Raw genomic sequence first — 23310 nt, forward strand, 5'->3', positions numbered from 1 at the left:
CCCTCTACTGCGTATACAGGATGATTCACCTATCCTGGGAACTAAAATATTCATGAGTTCCGTTTTGTGTTCCAAGAAAAATCTACAATCAAATTTCCACGATTCCGTATCAGACTTCTGCTACGTTAATTATTATTATTTTCTCGTTCCTCGTGTAGATCTGATTTCGTATTTATTAAAAGCGCGACAAATCGCGTGACTCGTCACGTCGTTCCATAAGATATCAAATCAATTGCACGGACAAATATTGATGAAAGACTTCCTAGAATGTTTCGCGATGCGTTACAGACATTTATATTTTATATAAATGTAAGAGAATTAAGAGTGAGTCGAATTATTTTTAAATAACATATCGTATTGTAAATCGTTCGAAGTCGCCAAATTATAGTTGAATCACCCTGTACACGGTCGCTCCCGCGCACGTTTATCTTGCCGCGTCTTCTCCATTTGCGCACCCAACCTTCGCGGAGGCAGCACGCGTACCCTTTTATAAAGATCTATAAACAGACGCGGGAAGAGGAACAAGAAAGTTGGAGAACGTTGAGGAAAGTAGAGATTGTAAGGTAGCGCGCTGGCGAGAAAAGGGGAGGAAAAAAAAAAAAGAAAAATTTATACCCAACGGTGAAAAATGTAGCGAAGGTAAGAAGCGTAGGCTCAGCTAGTAAAACGATTTATTAACCCGTTGTCTTGCGACCTTTCTTAATGGCCGCGCTTGATAAAGTGTGCCATTTAGCTGCATACGATGGAATTATGGCACTGTTTGCAGTTGATTGCGACCTGTGTTACCATTACGACGTACATAATTTCGATATAATTCTTCGAAACACTTTTATTTACCTCAGACGACTGTTCTCCTGCGAGCGCTTTTCTTTTTCAAGTTTTCCCGCTGTTTCTCGTCTAAAATTGCGTACAAAGTTACGGGGTCTTAAGTTACATTTTTACTTCTGTACCTCGCGCACGGGAACTGAGAATTTTACCTGCCTACAGTGAAGTAATACGATACTTCAAAGATGAATGCGGGAGGAAACATTTCGCATGAAACTGTGGAAGGTAAACGAAGAAGAATATTTCAATGCGTTCGTGCGCTCGAAACGCGGTCTTAAATGGCGCGTGCACGTCTCGAGGAACGTCGAAGATTCTATTTAACAACAGAGCGTGATTCGAGTTCCATGTTAATACCCTAAATTCCGATCGTTCAGTTGTGACGTTCAAATTAAGCAGCAGTAGCAGTCGCCATTTGTATTAATGCGCGATCTGCATTTCTGCGAAGAACTAGAACGGGAAATATCGGAACGGACAGAAGTCGGGGTATAAACTTGTGTCTAACTACTCCAAGTTGTCTGACTATACGCGAAGTTGTGCTACTCAAAGCGTTGCTACGGGGATGGGACGCGTTATGTCTTCGTACATGGAAATCGTTGCGTCGCGCTTCCAACTATCTTTTACAGCGAAATTAACTTGCCTCGAGCCGTGAACTTTACCTTTACACAATGCTTGCAAAAATCGTTACTGAAACGATCACATCGTTCTACATTTTCCATCGAAACACGCGGACTTATCGCATCGACTTTGCGTTACTTTACATTTACAATTTCATTTATTCGCGATGATGGAATTTGTGGCGACCACCGTAGTCGCTTTTGCACCCCCTGACGCAGGGTAGAAGAGAAGACTTGACCCTCGAAGCGAAGAGACTGGAGAAATTAAACATATGCTTGACTCCAAACTTTCTCTTCGTCTTCGAGGGCTAAGGACGTTTTCCGCGAACGTGTCGCCTCCTTTTTGACACCAAAATGGGGGAGCAAAAACACATAATGTGAGGCAAAGTAGCCCTCAAGAGTTAGTTATAGCGACGATACTTTGATGTGTTACTCATTCTTGTTAAAATAAATTATTTGTTACGTATTTCGAACATTATTCTATCTCGCGACACGTAGGTTTCCCGAAAATATACAAAAATCAATTCTTACGGGTTATAAATTTGTTTTCGAAGGATATTTCGAGCAGACAGCCTGAGCTTTCTCGAGAGGACCCTCAACCAAACCTGCCCACATAAATCGTAGCTAATTGCTTCCCGTCGCAGGAAGTATTCAAAATATCTCGCGATCCACTCGAAGCATTCCGCGTTATGCATCAAAAGGCGCGCCTTGTACGGCACCATTATACCTTCCAGGGCGCGTTTACACGTCGGCGACGTTAAGGCGCGCCGCAAACCGCGTCTCGCGGCTCTCCAAGGAATTCCCGCGCGTTTATTATTTGCGAGGGCGTATTTATTTATAGGGAATTGCGGCCGTAGGGCTTGCGCCAGCCATAATCTGAAATGTCTCGCCCTCTTTCCGCCGTGGAACGTTATTGCTCGTCGCGTGCCACGAAATATTTTCCCCGCTAACAGTTTCCACCGTGTTATTACCGTTTAACGTTCTGTCTCCGCGGACGAGCATTCTGCTACGCGGTTTTATTGCCCTAGAAATCTCCGTGGCAACGAAAAACTCTCAATCCCTACTCGCACGAAGAGGGTACGTAAAATCACGAGTCAACGTTTATTCTCACGTAAGAACCGCACGCGTACATTCATTCTCTGTACACCCTCGTAATCGTACGTGGTTCGAGAACGAGGTCGCATCAATGCGGCAAAGGGTTAATAAAGAGCAACCACGAAAGTCGAGCGTTTCGTACGATTCAAAATTCTCTTAGAGAGAAGAACTTGGAGGATGATATAGTTACCTTGGAAAATACTTCTCAGCGAGAACCTTCTCTCTTCTGTCCACAAATTTCTCCCCTCATAACTCCGCGATACTCTAAATAACTCTAATCTCTCCTGAACACGCACGCCCCACAAAACTTAATTCGATTCGAGCCGCAGCTGCGAGCGTGGAACGTAACAAAGCGGGTCCCTGGAAAAAAAAAATGGAGAACCGTAGAAAAACGTTGGAAAGGAGATAAAAAGTGAAAGATATATCGGGGGTTTTATTGAATCCTTCTTTTTTTTTCTCTTTCGCGAGTCGAGAGAGAGAGAGAGAGAGGAGGGTGTATCGAGCGAGGCGTGGCGCAGATCGACACCAGGGGCCGTCGACGTTCATTTTCTGTCCCGTTTTCGAACAGGTCGACCGCAACCGCGGGTGACGTGGTGGCAGGAGAACGCTCTGCTCGACGACACCTACGAAACCGTCGGCACCAAGAGGGTGCGGAACGTGCTGCGACTGGAAAAGTTGACCCGCGAGCATCTGAACGCGGTGCTGACCTGCCAGGCCTCGAACAACAATATGATCGCGCCAATATCCAGCTCTGTCACTCTCAACATGAACCGTAAGTGCATTCATAATCGTATCGTTCGATTAACACGTTGGTGCGATGCGAAACTTTTTAAATCGCGACGTCTCTTCGACCGTTCGAGCAAGTGGCACGTTCGAATTGTTCAGAGTAGTAGCAAAAACCAGTGTTCGTCGTCGTCTGAATAACGTATCGCGTAATGGGTCGCATCGTACGATGTCGATGAAAAGTAATACTTGCAAAACATTTTTAATGGCTGCTGGTATACGTAAATTGTCGTGAAAGCGTAAACCTCCATCCACATTATAATATTAACGTATGTGCATTCTGTTTAAAAAAATGTTATTCGTCCCACATAATTTTACGTGTGCCCCGTTCCTCTTATTAAAAACGTTGAATACGCGTTGGCACGAATTTGAAACGGGGGGAAAAAAGAGAAACGCTACAGAAGCCCTCGCGTTACGCTGTGTTGCTCTAACAGAATAAATAGAGGCGCGCTGCCAACGAGAGCTATTACGCGACCCTGTCCCACCACCGAAATACTTCTATAATTGAAAAAAGCATATTTGAACAGCCCTTGATAAAACCCAGCCTCGATCCGGCTGCCCTATCAAGGGCCAAATGGTTAACAAATAATTGAACAACGGAGCCGTTCAAATCCTGTTGAACGTTTCGAAACTTTTGGGACGCGGTTCCATTAATCGATTCGAGCCAGAACCAGAGCCAGCCGCGGAATGATTTATGCAAATACCGCGTCGATCCGTAAACGCGACGAGGTCCCGTTCGCGACGATAGATTCTTTCGAGCAGAGAACTTAATGGACGGTGTTCGCGTTTCAGTGAAGCCGCTGTGGGTACGCATGCAAGGTGAGAACCGTCCGTTCAGTCGTGGAACGACGTATCAGATCGGCTGCGAGGTGGTTGGGGCGAGACCAATCCCAACGATCACGTGGTCGAAAGGAAGCACGATGCTGACGAATGCTGAGCAAACGGTAAGGCACACCAAAAGCTTGCAGGTAATATATTTAGCAAGTGTAAAAATAGCGAAAGATCTTTTTTTATCGTTGTATCACCATGGTTGATTGTCTGGGTCTAGCTTGATTAATTACGTTCGAACGACAAATAAACAGAACGAGAGGACAGGAGGCGAGTGGAGAGACTCAGCGTGATTGTTTACCGAACGAAGAACCGCGCGTAATTATATAATCGAATTAAAGAGATTGCTTGATCAATCGAGTCAATTGTGAACGAGGGGTAGATTGGTTGACGTGTTCAGAGACGCTGAATTATTCACTTTCATATCTGAATTAATTTTCGTAATACTCGTTCGCGGATTCCGTTGAAAGAGAAACAATGTAAATAAAGTGAACGTAAAGCGTTTCGTAGTAATTAAAACCAAATATCCGCGCCACACTCGGGTATAATTTACGTGCACAGTGTTGAGGCACGCGAGAACGTTTTGTCTAGGAACGCGGCGATGGCCCCGCGAAACGGACTTCGAAAACCCAACAAACCTCGGTCAACGAAAACAAGAAAACAAAAAAAAAGAGAAAGAAACAAAATAACCCCAGCCGCGCTTCCACAATATTTCCCTTCGATATAAATTTCCATTATCACCAGCAGCGTCCGACGACGCGAGAAGATCCCCGCCAGACGAAACAGATTCGAGGCCCCGGGCGATCCAAAAGATTTAATTACGCGGTGAAAAGAGAGCGAGCGAGCGAGAGAAAAAAAAGAAGGGGACGATCTTCCATCCAGCGTTCAAGAAGCTTCATCGCAATATCTCTCGCTGGAAGTCCGTTCCGTGGCCAATATTTTGCAAGCGACCGCGCGCAATTTCGCCGCGGAAAGCAATCACGCTAAGTCTCCAGGCTTCCTTCCACCCCCTCGCCTGCCTCCGGCTCGCCGATCCCAGGAGGATCGGCTTCCGCTGCCCACGTAGACTCGACCCCCTAAATCAGCCCTGGGCTAAACGTTTGTTTTTTTTTTTTTTTCTCTCTTTCTTCTCCTTTTTTTTCACCGCCCGCGGGTTGCGATGTCCGCTCGCTCGCGCGCGCGCGCGCGCCACAAGCGTCGACGGCGCGCACGATGAACTGTTTTAAATTCATGAATCCTCCCCCTGGTGTCCCCGCAGGTGAGCTCCGACAACAACGTCACCACCAGCGTCCTGACGTTCGTCCCCAGCATCGAGGACGCGGGCAAGTTCCTCTCCTGCCACGGCAGCGTGCCTGGCATCCCGGATTCCGAGATGGAGGACGGATGGAAGCTCGACATATACCGTGAGTGTGTTTCCATTGACATTTCATAGACACTGCTAACACTGGCAGGGACCCTATCCGGTTCTGGCGATATTTCCTAAGCGACAGTCGACCCTGCGTCCGCATCCATCGTGGAAACCAAAGCGGAGAGGTCAGCTGTTTTTGGAGAACACGCGTCGCGCGCCAGCCAACTCGAGTGATCCAGATGAAACGATTTTTTTTTTAAAAGTCATGTTTTTATCGAAACATTCTGTTTTTTCTATGTCTCCTGCGATTTTTATGGGAGTTGACGGAAAAAGTGGTATTTGATGTTATTTAGAGTTGTTAGGAATCGTTCAGATTGGCTATTGGGATCGATAATGACTCTGTGTTTTGTATTAAGTTTATTTCTGTCGCGGAGTAGATCGAAGAGGAATTTTAATAGCGTCGAGTGGGTTCAGAGAGTGCAGCGTTGTAGATTTTGTAATTTACGCGGAATAAGGATTACAAGGCTTCGAGCACAGTGCGCCAGTAATGAGTTTCACTCGAGAGGCGGTAGAATTTATATATGATATTATATCCAGGATCAGTCTCGATTACAAGATCACGGTGCAACGATCGCCAGCATCAAAAACGATGCTGGCCTTTTTCTTCTTTGAGAGTCCATAAATTTCTCTCGAGGAAAAACCGTCTTTCCGATCGTAATCTCGATTGTATCCAACATCTCAACCAATAACAGAGAAGAGTACCTTGGTGATCGCGAAGAATGGATGAAAGCGTGGGACGTCGAGGAATTCGTCGACGATATCGAGATTACGCGACTCGAAGGGCAGGTCTGGAGATCCGTCTGATTGGTTTCCACGAGCGACTGGAATTTCGGATACCCATGGAGCCCGGTTTTTGCGACGCCTTGTCTACGGGAGGACGCGGCCACTTCGTTGTCCAATAAAAATGAAATATGGTTTCACCAGCGATTTATGGCGCCGTCGCAACGCGGGACGTAATTTAATTCGCGTAATCGATAGAGCAACGAGAGGCGAGGATCGATTATTTCGAGCAGTGGAATAGGTCTCTCCGCGGAGATTCAGCTAACGATAAAGTTCACGTCAGTTCGCGTGTTATCGACATTCAGCTGGAATTCATCGCGCGCATAAATTGATTAATTCAGCAAACTTTTCTCTCTATTTCCTGTCATTATTACCGTCGCCACGCGTGATTGATACATCGCTATCTGTCAGTGGAACATCGATAACCCGTCGATGAATCGTTGGTACCTTTAACTGGGTCTCCGTAGGTTTCTCTGGTCGAGCAACCAGCCTGAAGGTCTAATGGGAAACGCGTGTCGCCACGACGCCCGTTCTTCCGGTCAACTTTCCCGCGGCTAGGTTTATTTTGGATTAATTAAAAATTTTAATTAATTCTTTCGAAGTTCTTTAGAAATAGCCCACTGGAAATTCCGTCCTCGGTCGGGGGACCGATTTAACTTGAGTCTGCTGCAGCGCGCAAAGTGAAAGAGCTTTAAAGTAGAATGGCTTTTGGAAATTATTTTCTTTGGTAATAGAGAATCAGCGAATAGTGGGGACCGTGTAGCGTCTCTCGCGTTTCGAAGATATATAAAATAAAATTTCCACGCTCGAGTAAAATAAAATCATGATAAGGTTTCTCTTTGACCATCTATACGACCGTTCTGATATTAAAAATAATTACGAAAGAAGAGATCCGTTTGTTTGTGCTAAACAATACATAGTAGAACGTTTTAATATTTCAAAAGACGCGCACACTTTTCGTTTCCATCGTGGACGATGTCCTCGTTCCGTCGCATCCCCATCTATCGCGCCGCCAGGGTAAAACGCGGCTCGTAAACGCTCGAGAAGCTGGATTGGCATAATCACAGCGCAGTCTCTCCCGCGTCCGTTAACTCTTCCATTTTTAAACGTTTCTCCACCGTTCGTACAGCTCTGTACTACGGCATTGAACAGTCATCCTTCTGCGAATTTCCGCTCCACTAACACCCCCGCTACTTAAGAACCTGACGACAGCACGCTATTCCGCCGATGTGCAATCTTACAGTGGAACAAGCATCTTGGCAAACAACCAAAACACACTATAAACTAAACGCAAACGCCCGGGCCAGAACGAAAGCGATGCCAAATATTTAAAGGGAAATCCTCGCTGTACAATTCGACCCCTTTCCCATTCTCTGCCCCCCCTCCTTTTCCCTTCATCTTTTTTCGCCGACCCGCCAGGCGCTCCGGAATGAAAACCGTGGCCATTCTGATACCCACCGGAATGAGATTTAATTAATAACAAACATTAATCCCGGCCGATTCTTTCCGGGACAGAGACCCAGCCGTATCGATAAGATTTAATTCGAATAAACATTAATCTTCGCCGATGCGAATTTCCAAGCGGCACAGATTCAACCGTATCAATCGAAATTCTAATCGAAAGGGGGCCTTTTACTACCTCTGACGAGCGGCGAACAGAAATTCCAATTAATTTTTGGTAACTAGAAAAAATTTAGCATATCCTCTGCTCTATCATTGAATTATCGCGATTCAACGTTGCATAGAACGATCAGAATAAAATGCACCGTGTGCAATACGATGGATAAGGCTGTTGACGCTGTTCCACTGGTACCAGGTATTTCTTATTCCTCTTCGTACTCGCACTTATTGCCCTTAGACCGCGCGTTTCCGCAGGACGCGCGATTAAACTCGAGAGAGGAGCTCGCCAATCGAAATTAAGACTTGCGTCGATCGACAACACGAGGGATAGCAGCGGAAAGTTATTTATCCAGTGGGATTCTGTCAAGCCATGGAGAAGAGTCGCGTATTGGCTTCACGCTCGATCTACGACTCTCGCTATTAGCGAGAGATCCGCTCCCCGATGGCTGTTCGTTGGTTCGATATCGTTCCTCCTCCGGTGGAGACCGGGGAGGAACTGGCGAGCGAGCGAACGAATGAATGAGAAAAAAGGAGGAAGTGGAAAAAACAAGGAGAAAATGAAAGAACTGGGAAAGGGGGCAGAAAAAATGAAAGAAAGAGAGAAAGGGAGAGAGAGAGAGGGGGAGAAGGTGAGTACCATGAAAGAGCAGCCGCAATATCGATTCATGGCGTTCGCCAGCCGGCTCTTGCTTATGATTTCTCTCGGAACGTGCCTCGTAATACGAGTCCACCGAACAAATCCGATAATACCGTCGCAAGATTCGTGCCTGCAATAACGAGTAAATTTTTCCCTATTTCTCTTCTTGCCTGTTCTCTATTCACCCCCTTTCCCCAGTGTTTCCATCTCGCTCGCTAAAATTACTGGCCAGCGCCGCTAGTGGTAAAAGAAAAAGGTGATTACGCACGGCGGGTAGGGTAAACGGAGAAAATTTGAAAATAGATTCTATGAACCAGAATAAAACGATTATCAAGAGTAAAAAAATTACGTATGAGGCTTTGTTTTCGAAATAAATGACTTTTAAGATCCATCAAGTAGTAGATATCAACGACAAGTGGGTGCGCGACGAGTACGGTCGAAAATTTGAGAATAGATTCTATGAACCAAACTGAAACGATGATCAAGAGCAAAGAAATTACGTGTGAGGCTTTGTTTTCGAGATAAACGACTTTTAAGATCCATCAAGTAGTAAGTACCAACGACAAGTGGCTGCGCGCCAGGGATACGAGTAAAGGATTAAGCGGACGGATTTTTAAAATCGTTCTCCTACAAAAAGAATGCTTCGAACGCAATTTTGCCAGTCTTGATTTTCGTCTTATTTCGGTCGGTAGAATCACCTCTTAAATTTTCCACCGGCGGTCGGTGAACACCCTGTGCAAAAACGTGGGGGCTGAGGGGAAGCGAATTGGGCGGGAACGTGAGAGTGAAAAAGGAGGAGAATGTAGCAGGGACAGTTGCGAAAGGTTGCAGAGAAACTCTGGGTGGAAAAAAAAAAGAAGAGGAAGAGTGGAAACGAACTAAACGAACCGATGGCGTAGCGCAGAGGGTGGATAACGGAAGGGAGGCAAGTTATAGGAGGGAACCAGGGAGGATTGGACGAAAATGGGGGAAAGAGAATCGGGGGAACGAGAGAATCTTCAGCCACAGATCGGCATGTACCATTAATTTCCGTGGAACTGAGCTGATCCCTGGTTTCCTCATTCTCTCTTCCTCTTGTTCGCGTTACCGCTCACCCTCTCCAACCCCGTCCACTTTTAACCTGCTGTCTAGTCGGGAGAAACTTTTATATTGGACACTGAAATCACGGCGTTAATCTCCAGTAACCGTGGGCGGCAATGGCCAGCGTGCATATAACACCGGATTCGTTATGAGTTTTGAGGGATGGTCGCGCGAAATCTACAGCCGCGTCCCACGCGTATCGACGCCACGGGAGGCGCGCTTGATTCGAAACGATCGTTTAATAGGAAGACGCAACAAAAGTAAAACAGGATACACGTAACGAAGCTTTATAAGTCTCCAGGCTCGTACACGGAATGCTGTGGGATAGCTTGTACAGTGCCATCGGGAATTTCTACCCAACAGAGGGGCAGCCTAGAGTCGAGAACGTTTCACGATATAGATGAGGTGCTTAAAATTTTCTGTAGCTCTTTGCACTTTTTAAATGTTACTTCTTCGAAAGTTGTCGGGCTGTTCATAACTTAAGATAACCGAAGTGTGCAAACTTGGTTGAGGAACTATCGATATTCCTTATGTCGAGACGTCCGTCCGTTGGAAGAGTGTAGCGGAGCGTTACATTGGAAACGTTGGCCCAGTTTGATTTAGCTTTTTGATCCACGGCACATCGCCGGAGGCTGCCGCCCAGATAGGATTAACAGGGGAAATTGATTTTGTTGTCTGACCGGACAATATTGCATTAAATGCTGGTGGGAATTTAGCTTGTTTGCGTTGAAAATCGTGGACAGCAATAGTTGTTGACTCTATAAACTTAGTTTGTTAGGAAATCGCGTTTAATACTTGTTTATCTAATAAACTCCTGGAACTACATTCGCTGATAACGATTGACGATCGTGATTCTTCTAATTGAGACTGTAAATATATCAAACCACATATAATAACCAAAATCAAGAGGCAAAATTACAAGTCTTGCATCCGAATACCGTACCAAAGTAACGAATCTCTGCAGAGAATATTTCACAATTAATTACCCAACTAAACAACGCACAGCTCTAATAACGCAACACTCTCCAAATTGACTAAAAAGCACCCAAGACTCTAGCCACGCAAACTCATTCGCGAGCACTCGAAATAGCCATCAATTACACCCGAAGCGCAAATATACATTCTCGCCTATTTATAATCGAAATCCAGCGAAACTCCACGCATAAACAACATCGTTTCTTGTCCGCCTTGTTGGAAACCACCCCATTGCGCCCAAGGCGCGGAACGTCGTCGCGCCTCGCAGTTTCCGGAATGCGCAAAACATCCTCGTCTCGTCTCTTATACAAGGCAACCTCTCTGAACTTTCAGACGAACCAGTGGTGACGCTCGAGCTCGGTAGCAATTTGAACTTGAGCGCAATCCGCGAGGGTATCGACGTCTACTTCGAGTGCAACATCAAGTCGAACCCGTGGGTCTACAAGGTCTACTGGCGCCATAACGTGAGTACACCACCCCTACACCACCACGCACAAGCGTTATCGAGCATACCCGTCTATCCCCGTGTATCCTCGTAAACGTTTTGGGACGATGGAACGTTCTGGAATCCGGCAACTCGGGTAACGAATCTGCGTGGCGGTACCGTAATCGATAATTTGGAGAACGGGGACGAGGCTTAATCGTGGGAGGGCGCAGAGATAAGGGGCAGGGCGACGGGACGCAGCTGCGACGCGAACTTTCCGTTTAAAATTTACATGCTGATACGGGGCCAACCGGGAACTGGCGCGTAAGCGTTCTTTGAACTAATAGCCGGTGTTCCGCGTCAGTAAGAAATTTATCGACGAGTTTCGGAACCGTTGACGTAACCTTAGGCGGTCGAAGACGCCTCCTTAAATGGGACGAAGCGGGAGAGAGAGAGAGAGAGAGCCGTTAATAGAACGCTCACGGGGGAACCGCGATAAGCGATGCGCAACGATTTTGGCCAGACTTTAGTTAGTAGCACCGTGATAGGTGTTTCGAGTTAGATCGATGGGCGAAGTTTCGAGAGGAAAAATTGCCACGGACGTACCTCGTTCGTGGTATGATCCGATGTTGGGCAGGATCTTTAATTATCGAGGATACGTCGCGACGCAATTGTTACTAATTGTAGTCGATCGAGATCAGGATTGTTCGACGGCTGATTAATTTGCGGGCGAACGAAATAGGTAACAAGGAAACGAAGTCAATTGTTATTCGCGACTGATTCGATGAATCAACGATGCGGGACGCGATTGGTATCCGGCTGCAGCAATCACAGCGCAAGATTTGTTTAATGATTAGTCATAGCAGCGAGCCGGTTCCCTCTTCGGTATTAATCTGTTTGATATTGACACGGTCAATCTACCGCGGATCATTGATTGGTTACAAACAGACCGTGTCCCAGTTATCATTAGCAACCCTATAATATATTCGTCCTTCGAACATTTTTCAAGATAATAGTGATCATATATTTCACGATTCTTTATGGCTCAATTTTTAAACATGACGCCTTCGACGTTACGACACGGGGCGAAGCAAGAATTCTTCGTACCCTTTTATGGCAACACTCTTCAAACGTAACGTCTTGAATATTTTACAAAATGAAGAAGGAACATCGTCTTAACCTGCGATATTTCGACTGGGGAGTTTATAGAATTTTTTCGGATAAGGTGACATAACTTTTTCTGCGGACCACCATTATTAATTCCGTTTGCGTTTAAAGGCGAAGGTGCTCCTGTCACTACACCTTCGCCATTCCGCGTGTTAACGCGCCTTTACGTTTCATGACTCCGTCCCTTCCAATAAGGGAATCCTCTATTTCACATTACTACGTTCCGTCGTGAATATTTTAGCGCGCGTGTAACTTTATTTCGCTGCCAACGCGCAGCAAATCGAGTAGTCCGTCAAAGATAGGCGAAAAGTAATTCCAACGGGAACTGACCAACGTATTCTCAGTCGCCTCTTTACGCTTTAGACGCATGCGTGATAAAAACGGAATAGAAAAGTTCATTGTCATTTTTATCAAATTTATACAATGAAAAAAAACGAGACTAATTTCTCTACTTGTTTGCATTATGTTCCCTCGAGAGAGAGAAAGTGCGTTCTTTTTATACAAAAGTCAAAGCACACTTATGGTCCACCCTATACTCCTCATCTTCCGTCCACTTGTTCTCTTCCTGGCGAAAATTTACACACGAACCGTTCCTATCGATCGACTCGCCCATCGAGTCCACGGGACCATTAATCATCCGGAACGATACACTTTAGAATCAGCTGCCGGATATATCCGCCACGGGAAGATATAGAGAACGTTTTAATGATCCATCGTCCCGGTCGTATTGGCGTTGTCTGTTTGAAAAACGTCCCCGCACGGATGTCACGTTGTCGTCTTCGATTCCCCGTCCGCAGGGCAACCCATTGTATCATAATCCAGCGACGGGTACCATAATCAGTAATCAAAGCCTGGTATTGCAAAGCGTGACTCGTAACAGAGCTGGGTACTACACGTGCATTGGCAGCAATCAGGAAGGCGACGGAGAGAGCAACCGATTGAAGCTGGACATCAAATGTGAGTATATTGGCTATTCATCTACGTAGATGTAATTGTTGAGCGTTTGCAGATGGCGAGGTATCGCGTTACACTTCGATAGAACGTCGCTACTTGATTTTTGAATCGAACGATTTTCATTCACAATTTTTCTTTGAGAGGATCTACTAAACGATTTTAATTAAAAATAATTTGTCAGCGTGGTCGAGAGAAATAGTTCGATAAGAAGAGTCGTTTCATCGTTCATCTTCTTGTCGCGTCTCGCAAAAACGAGGGACCAGCGGCGAGGCGATGACGAGGCGCGTGCATACGGAAGGGATTGTAATTTTTCAAAATTCTACGGCGCACGCATTCGCTGCAATTTCGTTTCATTAAAAGTTTACATGGGCTAATATCACTGTGACCAGATCTTCGTAAAAAATTTTAATTAAAGCGGAACGAAAGCTTCGCGAAGGGCTGCGCGAAACCCCGCTTAACAATAGGGAAATTCCATTTCAGCGAGACTGGCAAGAAGCAACAAATGCCGTTAGAATTTCCATCGCTCTTCGTTGAAATAATACCGATTTCAGTGAAACATTATAAAATGTAAAATAATTATTATCGATACGTAAGAGTATTATGCTCGTTCGACAATCTGTATCAATATAGAATCGACGCTTGGCAGGATGAAATTCGATTGAAATCTGATGTCTACCAAGAGAATCGAGACGAAAACCTTAGACATATTTAGAAAGTGCTATTCACTGACTGCCACTGAGCAAAAGTTTTTATACACAATCTAACCAGAGATTGCTACGATTCCACGCTGTACAGACTTACGCCTGTTCGCATAAAGGAAAGAACGAACTGCGAGACGAACAGAGATAGAAAGAAGGTCAGAGAACGAGAGGGTAGTATGGAAAGAGGGTGAGCGAGGGTGCACCGAAGGCGGTAGTCGAGCGCCCACTAAAAGCGCTCAAGGAAACCGACTGGTAACAACGTGCTTTTACCACGTAATGAAACATTTAACGAGAGACGCGTATAAAGCGAAAATCCAACATCTATCACGAATGCGGTAACACAATAGCGCCCCTCTGAATGCGATGTAACATGGTTTCTGCGTTAATAAAGTCACCGGACGCGCTGTTCACCCCCTTGATTCGCCATTGCCTTCCTCCTCGACGAATAAAAACGACGTCGAGTAAACGTATTGCGCTGTACAAAGTCTGAATTATAATATCGATATTACGGGAACGTGGTGCATCGAGAATCGCTAGTAGAACCACTGTTTCTTTCGAAACGTTATTTTATTATTATCTCACCAATGTATAATTTTGCAATTTTTTTTTCTATTTAAAAGAGGGAACGTGAAGAAGGCATTTTTAAGACGAGTAGTTTTAAATTTCAATTTTACGTTGAATTATGTTGAATTAGTTTTGTCTGAAAATTGTGAAACTTTTTTAAAGAGATGAAAGAATGATTGGATCGTAAAACTTGTGAGATCGTAACTGTGTTCGTTAACTCCGCTAGGAAATTAGTTTGACAGACGAGGAGAGAAAGGGGATTTTCTATTGTAGCAGTGATAATAGAAACATAGATCCTGATGAGCGATCGTTATGTAATTAATATTATTATTATAGGAGGAACAATCATAAAAAAGAAAAAGAAAAAATCACTACGATAATTTCGCAGTTTGATACGAGATATTCGCCAGACTATCAGATACAGCACTGAAAATTTCAAACGTCCAGCTGAATTGTACGTAACGTGATAACTAACATGTTATACGGGCAGCTGAAGTCAGAATACATTTTTACGTCTCTCTAAAATTATAATAACGTCGCGAGTGTAAGAAAAATTTTCCGCGATAAGAAGAGAAATATTTGCTGTTCATTGTTAATTTATTACGCTGTGAAAGGATCGATCAAACCGACTGTAAACTCGCGTTGAAACGATTCGATGGGCATACGTTGGAAAGAATTTCCCGTGTTGAAGTTTTTCGGTTTTCGCAGACACGGAGAACGTAGGAAAGCACACTTTCTCTGATTCCAACTGCGCCGGCTACGATTTTATCAAATCCACTCTCAGAGACCGAATCATGCCGGTCCAATCGAACGTCGATTCTGCTTTCAATTTACAGCACTCCAATCTGAAATTCTCTCGCCAAGGAGAACCAAGAAGTCTGCTAAGCTTCGTAGCTGTCCATTCGAGAACGAACTCCTAGGAGGAAGTCAAGATACATTTACCCCGATTCCGCGCTCGTTGACTTCGATTTTATGAGATTTATATCGACAACTTTACTTAAATCGTTTCGCAGCGAAATTATCAACTTCCTCCTTGCCAATGATTCGAACGTCAATTCTCTCGAACTACGTCACCAATTCTACCCAATGGCAACGTATAAATTACACAATATCAATACATCAAGTGAACACTACAACATCGTCTAAACAACCCTCCAGATGATCCGATCAACCTACCCCAAACCAACAAGTGCTCAGCCAATCCCAAAAAGCCGAGCTGTCTTCATTCACGCCTCTTAAATCGGCGAAGCCCACAAAATCCAGCAGCACAATACCCTGAACTCCATAAAGCTTTGCGTCCCTGACGGGAGGGCGCCCCATTCTCCTACATCACAGGCGTGCAGATCCTCCGTCCGCTTCCGGTCTCCCTGTGCATCTATCGGAAGGCCACTTGGCGCACACGCGCATAATTCCTCCACAGGATCCGTGCTCGCGTTCCAGAGTGTCTGTGCGCGTGTCTCGCGCGTGTATGCGCGTGTACGCGCGTGTACGCGCGTGTGGGCGCGGCCTAGCGCGATTCGAATCTCATCAAACACCGCGGTGGTCGCCTTTAACTGCCTCAGACGGGCCGTTTAACCCAACGGACATGGCCGAGCGCACCGGGAGCACCCCCAGCCCGAAATTCCGGCATGTGTCAAACGGCAGAGCCCGTCGATGACCCTGCAGTTGCTGCCAGCGTGTACCAGGACCCGCTCGCCAGCCAGCGCGCGGTTCGACGGATTAGCCGCGGCAGTTTGCCCGGCGTTAAGGCCATTACACACTGATTTGCTCGTTCGGCCATATGGACACGCGAGGTGAGACCGGCTGTCAGTCGATCGTAAGTTACAACGGAACTTGAGACACCTGGATTACGCCTGTAACGGCCAGCGGAAACCGAACGTCGCTGGAAGATCGATCGTGTCCGCGCGGGCGTGACTTCAGAGCGTCGAGGGTACAAACTGTCGACGATGGTAACGATGGAACCGTTACCAGCGCCGCATTTTGCAAACACGAGCGTACAATTTGATGAACAATCCATAAATGGGAAGAATCGTGGCGATCGATGCTGATTAAGTACGCGGTGGATACCACGTGAAATAATCTCTCGTTGGGTGTTTTAATTTTGACGAAGGTCACGATATAACCGTTAGGAGATCTACGTCTTTTTACAAACGCAAACGTAGAGAAATTGCGTGGAACAATTGATAAACATTGGGGAGGAATTGCGGTAATCGATGCTGGTGGATACACGTGAAATAATCTCCGGTTGGATGTCTTAATTGAAGCATAAATTACAGGAAGGTCTAATTGTAGCATCGGGACGTTGACGTGCCCTGAAACATCGTTTCTGGGGTTGCTTACTCAACGAGGCGCCGCCACAGGCGTGCGCGCGAGCGAGAGCCGACAAAGAAACACGCGTTTCATAAAGACAACCACCGTAGGCGGAACGACATGTCAGTCTCCTGCATAGACATTAAGGGCCGCACTAAATCATTACGGCTGGTTTACCGGCCAGGATTTGCATAGCCGCCATATGTACACGCGCGTGGAACCGTATGCACGCGAGCGTGGCGTGACGTGCACCGAATCGACCGATACGGGAGTGGCACGTACGCCAACCACCGCGTTTCATCCCCCTTTCGGACCTCGCGAGCGGAATTCGCAGCGGACGATCTGTTTTTCGACGTAACTGCGCCCCCTCAGCCTCGGATGCGAGGGTCATGAGAGTACATACGTTGCGAGCCGTATCAATTTTGCTCGCTAATTGTTACATTCAATTACGACGCCGTAACGAAGCGCGGTGGCCGGCTACTGCTGCTGAGAGGGGTTGAAAGTTTCGCCTGGTAATTGTACCGGGAAGTCGGGACCGATCTCCTCGGTTAAATGATAAATTTCGTTTCACGAGTTCCACGGATACACGCGGAGACGTGGGACGAGAAAGTTCCGCCGGGGGTGAACACACGCGGGTTATTGAAGTGGTATCGGATAGTGTGACTGTTGGTTAAGTTCGTCGAAGTATCGTCGCGTCAAGGGATCGCGTTTTTAAAGCAATTCTTGGACAGACTTTTATACATTTTTAATCGCGTGGATAATACATCTGAAACGAGTCAGCTTCAGTGTGCTATAGAAATGGAAGAGGAAAGAAGAAAGGAAAAGAGAGGGAGGAACGTTTCGTCCTGGGCCAGCTAGTGGACTATTACTGGGATATTAGTTGATACAGAAACGAAACTTTTCCCTGGAACGTGACGTATCGTGGATAAAAAAAAATATGCTAAAAAAAGCTCGAATAAAAATTCTATTATCGCGATGCAATCGTATCACGTAGCTCGAAACTAGCCACTATCAGTAGAACTATTTCAAAGACTGTACTCGCGAACCGCGTCAGGTTAACGCTTGCGCGTGACGCAAATTAATGTATTACAACGGGGCGAGCGCGATTCTACCGCACGGGGGTAGTCATTTCCGGGAAGCAAAGTGACTAGAGGGCCCAACGGGACTCAATTCGTTCGCGTTTCCTTTTCAACCCCGGGTCACTTCTCAATCGCTTTGTGTTTCGTCCTAGTAATAATTTACATGCAAATGGAGGCGTAGCGAATGCAACAGAGGGCGAAGCCGGTGGGAGAGGGTGGATGGCAGCTACGCCATCCAGCGGACGAGAAGAAGGAGAGGGTGAACGACAGAGAGGACGCGGAGGTCGACAGTTTTCGGGCTCTATTTATGCCGGTAACGAAGCTTAAGATTTCAATTCACTTTTGGGACACATAATTATACGCGAGGAGGAAGAGGAGAACGACGAGAGCTTTCTTTGCAACCGACTCGTCGAGATCTTAAGCCGCTTGCTTGCCTGTGAAATGGCGGACCAGCCTCTCCTTCTCTCTCTCTCTCTCCTGTCCGCAAAACGGGGGGACAAAGAAGGCACGGATTAAATTGCGAGGCAAAGTTCGCAGCGCCCGTTCAGCTCGAGGAAACGGATTGTTAAATGAGGAATAATTGTTGGATAACCCGCTACCGAGAATTTTCGGGCACCAGCCGCTTGGAACGGCCGTTTATTTATGCCCAACGACGGGGAAAATGTTTCGTTCAGCTTGCTAAATGGCCCGGCGAGGCCACGCGCGCCCAGGCCATCGCCGTTTCAAAAGCCACGGTCAAGCGAAACGCTTATTTAGGTCTCGTGGACCGGAAGCGATTCGAGCCGTTTTCTTCTGGAATATTTTTCCGTCTCGATACCAACGAAGCTGAGTTTGAACTTAAGATTTCAAGCAAAATCTTCGTTTCAAGAACAGAACAGCGAGTGCGCTCGAATCGTTGCAAAAGCGAATTTTATTACTGTACAATGATTTCTTATCCACCCGGCATAAAATCGACGACAAATGCGACAGAAAAATTTCATCCCTCGAGAATTTCATCCCTATGGAAAGGAACAGCTGGTGCGCGTGGATCGCGACCAGTCAGATTCGCGACAGAAATCGAAGAGCGCGGAGATGGAGACGGAGGGGGACCGGAAGCGGTTGTTGCGACGATCGGGGAGGTTCCTCGCGTACGAACGGCGCGGCTGTCAATAAACGGGTCCGCGTCGAATGGCTGCGGAATGTGACAGCCCTTAAAAATTCGCAGCGCGGCAACGCGACGAGACGTCTAACGCGATCACGTCGTCGTCTGTAACGTCTTTAGACATCCAGACGGATCGACGTCCGCCGCGGCTCGACGAGGCTGGTCCGAACTCTCGTAGTAGTCATTCGATTTTCGCGTAATTGCATTCCTCCCTTTTCTCCTGGGAGCAGAGTCGAAGCCGTCGCTAGCGTTCTTTTTTTTTTCTTTTATATGAATGACATCGAGAGGGCAATCACCCGGTTCCTCAGCCACCGTCTGTATAGATTATATCCGAGCGTAACCTCGGCGTTACCGTGATTAATAATCGAGTAGATCGCGGCGTTCGAGATCGCGCACGCGTTAAATGTTCTCCGCGCGAAACGTGTCCTCCGTGTAATTTGAACGCAAACAGGCACCTCCGTTAATGGGCTCAGCCGTCAAATCAACCGCCCCGTAATTACTTTTCTTCGAGCACCGCGGCTCTGTCCGCTGAGATATCGCCGGAAATATTTAACACCGCGGTCGTCGCGGGGGGTGTTACGAGAGCGACTATTGTTGGATATCGATCTGACCCGTGATTCAAGCTTAATGAACTTGATAAATGGTTTTGCGTCCGAGCACCAACGAATATTGGATCTTTATTTAATGTACCGAGGATAGACGAGGGCGAGGAGGACGGGGGTACGCGGGCGAGCGTGAAATTATTCGAGGACAGAGGAAAAATACGAATCGACAGCCAGCTAAAGTCTTAACTCCGATCCACTTACGTCTAATCCGGTTATCTCTAGATTAAGCGACCCAATTTCACGCGATCCCCAGTTCGAGGCGATTATTATTCCATCGTCGGTGCAATCTTGTTCACTGCTAAACACCTTCCACCGGGAATACTTAAAATCCTCGGGGAATAATCTGGAACACTCGCTCGGAAGCCCGGCAGCCACGCCTCCGGTTTGAAAACCGATCGACGCTCCAACAAGACCAACGAAAATCCACTTCGAAGAAGTGTTCCGTTCCGCGTCTCGAGCCGCTCGTCAACATTTCTTCCCGACGACTTTCAGCTGGAATCAATCAACCGCGAGCCCTCCATTCGCGGAATTGCCGGTACCAACCGCGAGGAGGTAGAGACTTGGCTCGCTTAAAAGAATTTGAACACGCGTGCAGAGCGAGGTGAACGCGATATATTATGGTAATCGTCGTTGCCCGGAGAAAATACGCGGGTGGCTTGAATTCAATGATCCACTTGGCCCAATTGCGTCGCCCGTTCGCTTATGCCCGCGCGTGTTTGCGTATGCACGCCTGCCCAACTCTCACCCTCGTCGCGAATTCCATGCACGTACGTACTTTCGCGTAGTTTGTACCTTTGCGCGTCGATTAAACTTATCACCCACCCCGTCGCGCCCCAGCCTGGTACCGCACGGCTACTAGCATCGCCAACCCTTTACGACAGCGTATCTCCGTGTCGTAACTAGGGTGCATCCGCGAGATGCAACGCATCCCTCCTGCCCGACTAATTGCCACTAATTCCGAGCTCACACACTCGGTCGCCTCGAACTCCAGTTTATACGCGTGCTCTATACGCGTGCTCTACCTTGTTCCTTGCTGGCTTCGAAGGCTGGACTCTCTGGTGGGTGAAATTAGGGGATGATCGTAGAGGTGGAAATAAGAATTCCAAAAGCAATGGATTTATTTTACTAGCACGAATGATCGTGATGGTTCGCGATATAATTTTAATAATTTTTCATTTGTTTCGATGGTAGAAATATCTGTATTGCGGCGACCATCATAATCGCCTTTGCACCCCGTGGCACAGGGCGAAAGAGAAGACTTGACCCTCGAAGCGAAGAGACTGGAGACATTAATTATATGTTTGACTCCAAACTTTCTCTTCGTGCAATTTCAATTAGGGGTGTATAAAATAGTAGACTCTTTGAACCGAATTTTTTGATCATTCTTAGAACCTTCTTTTCTCTGTTACGCCCTCCCCTACGAGGGAAATAAAAACAAAATGTCCGACTTCCGCCAGCTACGCTCTTGTAACGCGAAACTTATCGGAAGTGTAAAATGAAATCCAAGAAGTTTCGTGAACTTCCTCGGGAAAGTGTGCTCGAAGCGTCCGTCGTAGAGCGTTCCAGACGAAGCGCGATCGAATTTAAAGAACCTGTTAATGCCGTGGACAGAATTATCTTTTTCGAAAGCTTATAAGCGCCGCGTTCGCGTTAATAACATTCTCGCTGGTTCACCAGCTGCGGACGAGACGCTGCAACTTATCAACGGATTAATGTACGCCGATATCGAATGCGTTACGGATGGTTGTGACTCGAGATGATGCATGAACATCGATACACCGGCTACGGCTAATCAGACACATTAATTGACCGCTGTTAATGGATATTGCAAAGCGTCTGTTGCAAGATCGCCGCAAGTGGCATCAATCGATTCTTCCCCTCGAGTTGAGCCTCGACTCGATTTACTCGCCGCGCGGGGTCAGAGTTTCTCGAACAGCGATTTTTCATTAATTCTACGGGTAGAATAAAACGGTCGGACATAAGTAAAGAAGATTAAATTATTGCAACGGAGGATTGCAATTAATTTGCATTAAAATTGTTACGCTTGAACATTCGAGGCGAACGATCAAACTGAACTTAATTCCGTGCCACGACAGTATTTCGAGAGTTACGTTGCGTCTCGTCGAGGTGATTAACATTCCGTTTCTTAAGCCCACTAAACTAATAACTTCGCCGACGCATTTATTTCGCCAGAAGTACCGGAAGTACCATTTATCATCGCGTTTCTGTGTTTCTCTTTCGGGGCTTAAACTCGTACGGAAGCCTGACTTACATGTGTAGCTGTTAAAAGCTCGGATTTTCCTCTTCTCCCGCTAAACTAGCTCAATTAAATACCCTCGGCTTATTAACAGACTCGCGTGCCTGCGCTCGCGCGCGTTCTTTAGTCGGGATGTACGAGAGAAAGAACTTGCAGCTACTCTGAAAGTGTAATTTAAGAAACTCGCTTTAAAAATTCAATTCGACCAGCGCATAAGAATCTCGATACTTACTTGATTATAACGATATGTTTATGCTTTATTATTTTTTAGAATAATCCTTGTTTTAACTATATTCGATTGCTTTAATAATACGTAGACTGCTCTCTGTACCTAAATTTCCCCAACCATAAAGCAAGTCGCGGTTGAACACACGTAATATTCGCCCGATTCGAATACGTAACAACTTGTTGGAATCGGAAAAGTTTGTTCCAGTTTGTTCCCGGATATGGAGGAAGTTAATTATTCCCTTCTGTTTCTTTTCCGATACACGGTTTGCGCGCATTCGCGTAAACGTCCAACTCGCTCGAACTAGGGGGAACGAATTTCATAGTCTAATCAGTTCAAAGAGTTGTATCGTACACGACGAGATTGTGGTATCCGAGTGAAAAAATTGAATGTTAAAAAGTTTATGACTAATTAAAATTGAGTGGATCGAATTAGAGCAATAACAATAGGTGTATCGATTAGTAGATTGTTTAACTAGAAGTTTGGTTAATCTTTTTATAAAAATACTTCTGCGAACTCTCTCGTCCTTTCTTCCAGCCTCTCTCTGCGAACTCTTTCTCCAGACACTTGTTAAAAAATTCTCTTTGAACTGCCTTGCTCCGCTCCCTATCGCCACGCACCGCGCGCCCTTAAAAGAACTCACCCCTGCCCGTGCAGCGTACATCAGCAACCACTTGGCCACTCGAACGTTCACGACCGTTCCTAAAATTCTCGCCCCTCAAACGTCGCAGTTGCACTTGACTCTTAAAAACCCCTCTCGCTCCCGCGATAAATATTGCGCCCCGAGTGTATCGCTCGTTTTGCTAAATTCGCGCACCCTCTCTTCCGCGACGAGGCATCCCCATTCCGTGCCCCGCGGGCTAATTAACTTTAGGCAGATTAAACAATTGTTACGCTAATGAATATCTCTCGTATCATTTGCTGAAAATTCAGCCCCGTTATGAAATAAATTTCGCCCCTTTGCCTTCCGCCTTACACGCGCGCGCTAATCGTATATGCAAATATGCATACACACGATATACATAATCCGCGCAAACAGGCTTAAAACCTTGAATGCTTACTATTGTTCCAAATTCGTGCGTCATTATACTATTGTACTATATTTGTTCTGCAATTTTATGGTAATGCACGTTCATAAAATAAACCGGTTACCTAAAGTGGACTATAAGATAGAAATAAGAACAATTTAACGATTTCGCAAAAAAAAAATACACGAACAACTTGTCGTTGTAAAATG

The 23310-nt window shown here is 46.2% G+C and overlaps 1 protein-coding gene across 4 annotated transcripts in view; it reads left to right on the plus strand.

Annotated features, from left to right (window-relative positions):
* LOC143430413 (neural cell adhesion molecule 2) overlaps nucleotides 1–23310 on the plus strand; it is a 275084-nt gene that overhangs the window by 233469 nt on the left and 18305 nt on the right. For all 4 annotated transcript variants that reach the window (XM_076906696.1, XM_076906695.1, XM_076906697.1 and 1 more), the window contains exons 5-9: nucleotides 3103–3306; nucleotides 4110–4261; nucleotides 5404–5548; nucleotides 10979–11109; nucleotides 13034–13193. In XM_076906696.1, the coding sequence (XP_076762811.1) occupies nucleotides 3103–3306; nucleotides 4110–4261; nucleotides 5404–5548; nucleotides 10979–11109; nucleotides 13034–13193 (792 nt within the window). The remainder of the gene's footprint in view (nucleotides 1–3102; nucleotides 3307–4109; nucleotides 4262–5403; nucleotides 5549–10978; nucleotides 11110–13033; nucleotides 13194–23310) is intronic.

This window comes from Xylocopa sonorina, chromosome 13, assembly GCF_050948175.1.
Source record: "Xylocopa sonorina isolate GNS202 chromosome 13, iyXylSono1_principal, whole genome shotgun sequence".
NCBI lineage: Eukaryota > Metazoa > Arthropoda > Insecta > Hymenoptera > Apidae > Xylocopa > Xylocopa sonorina.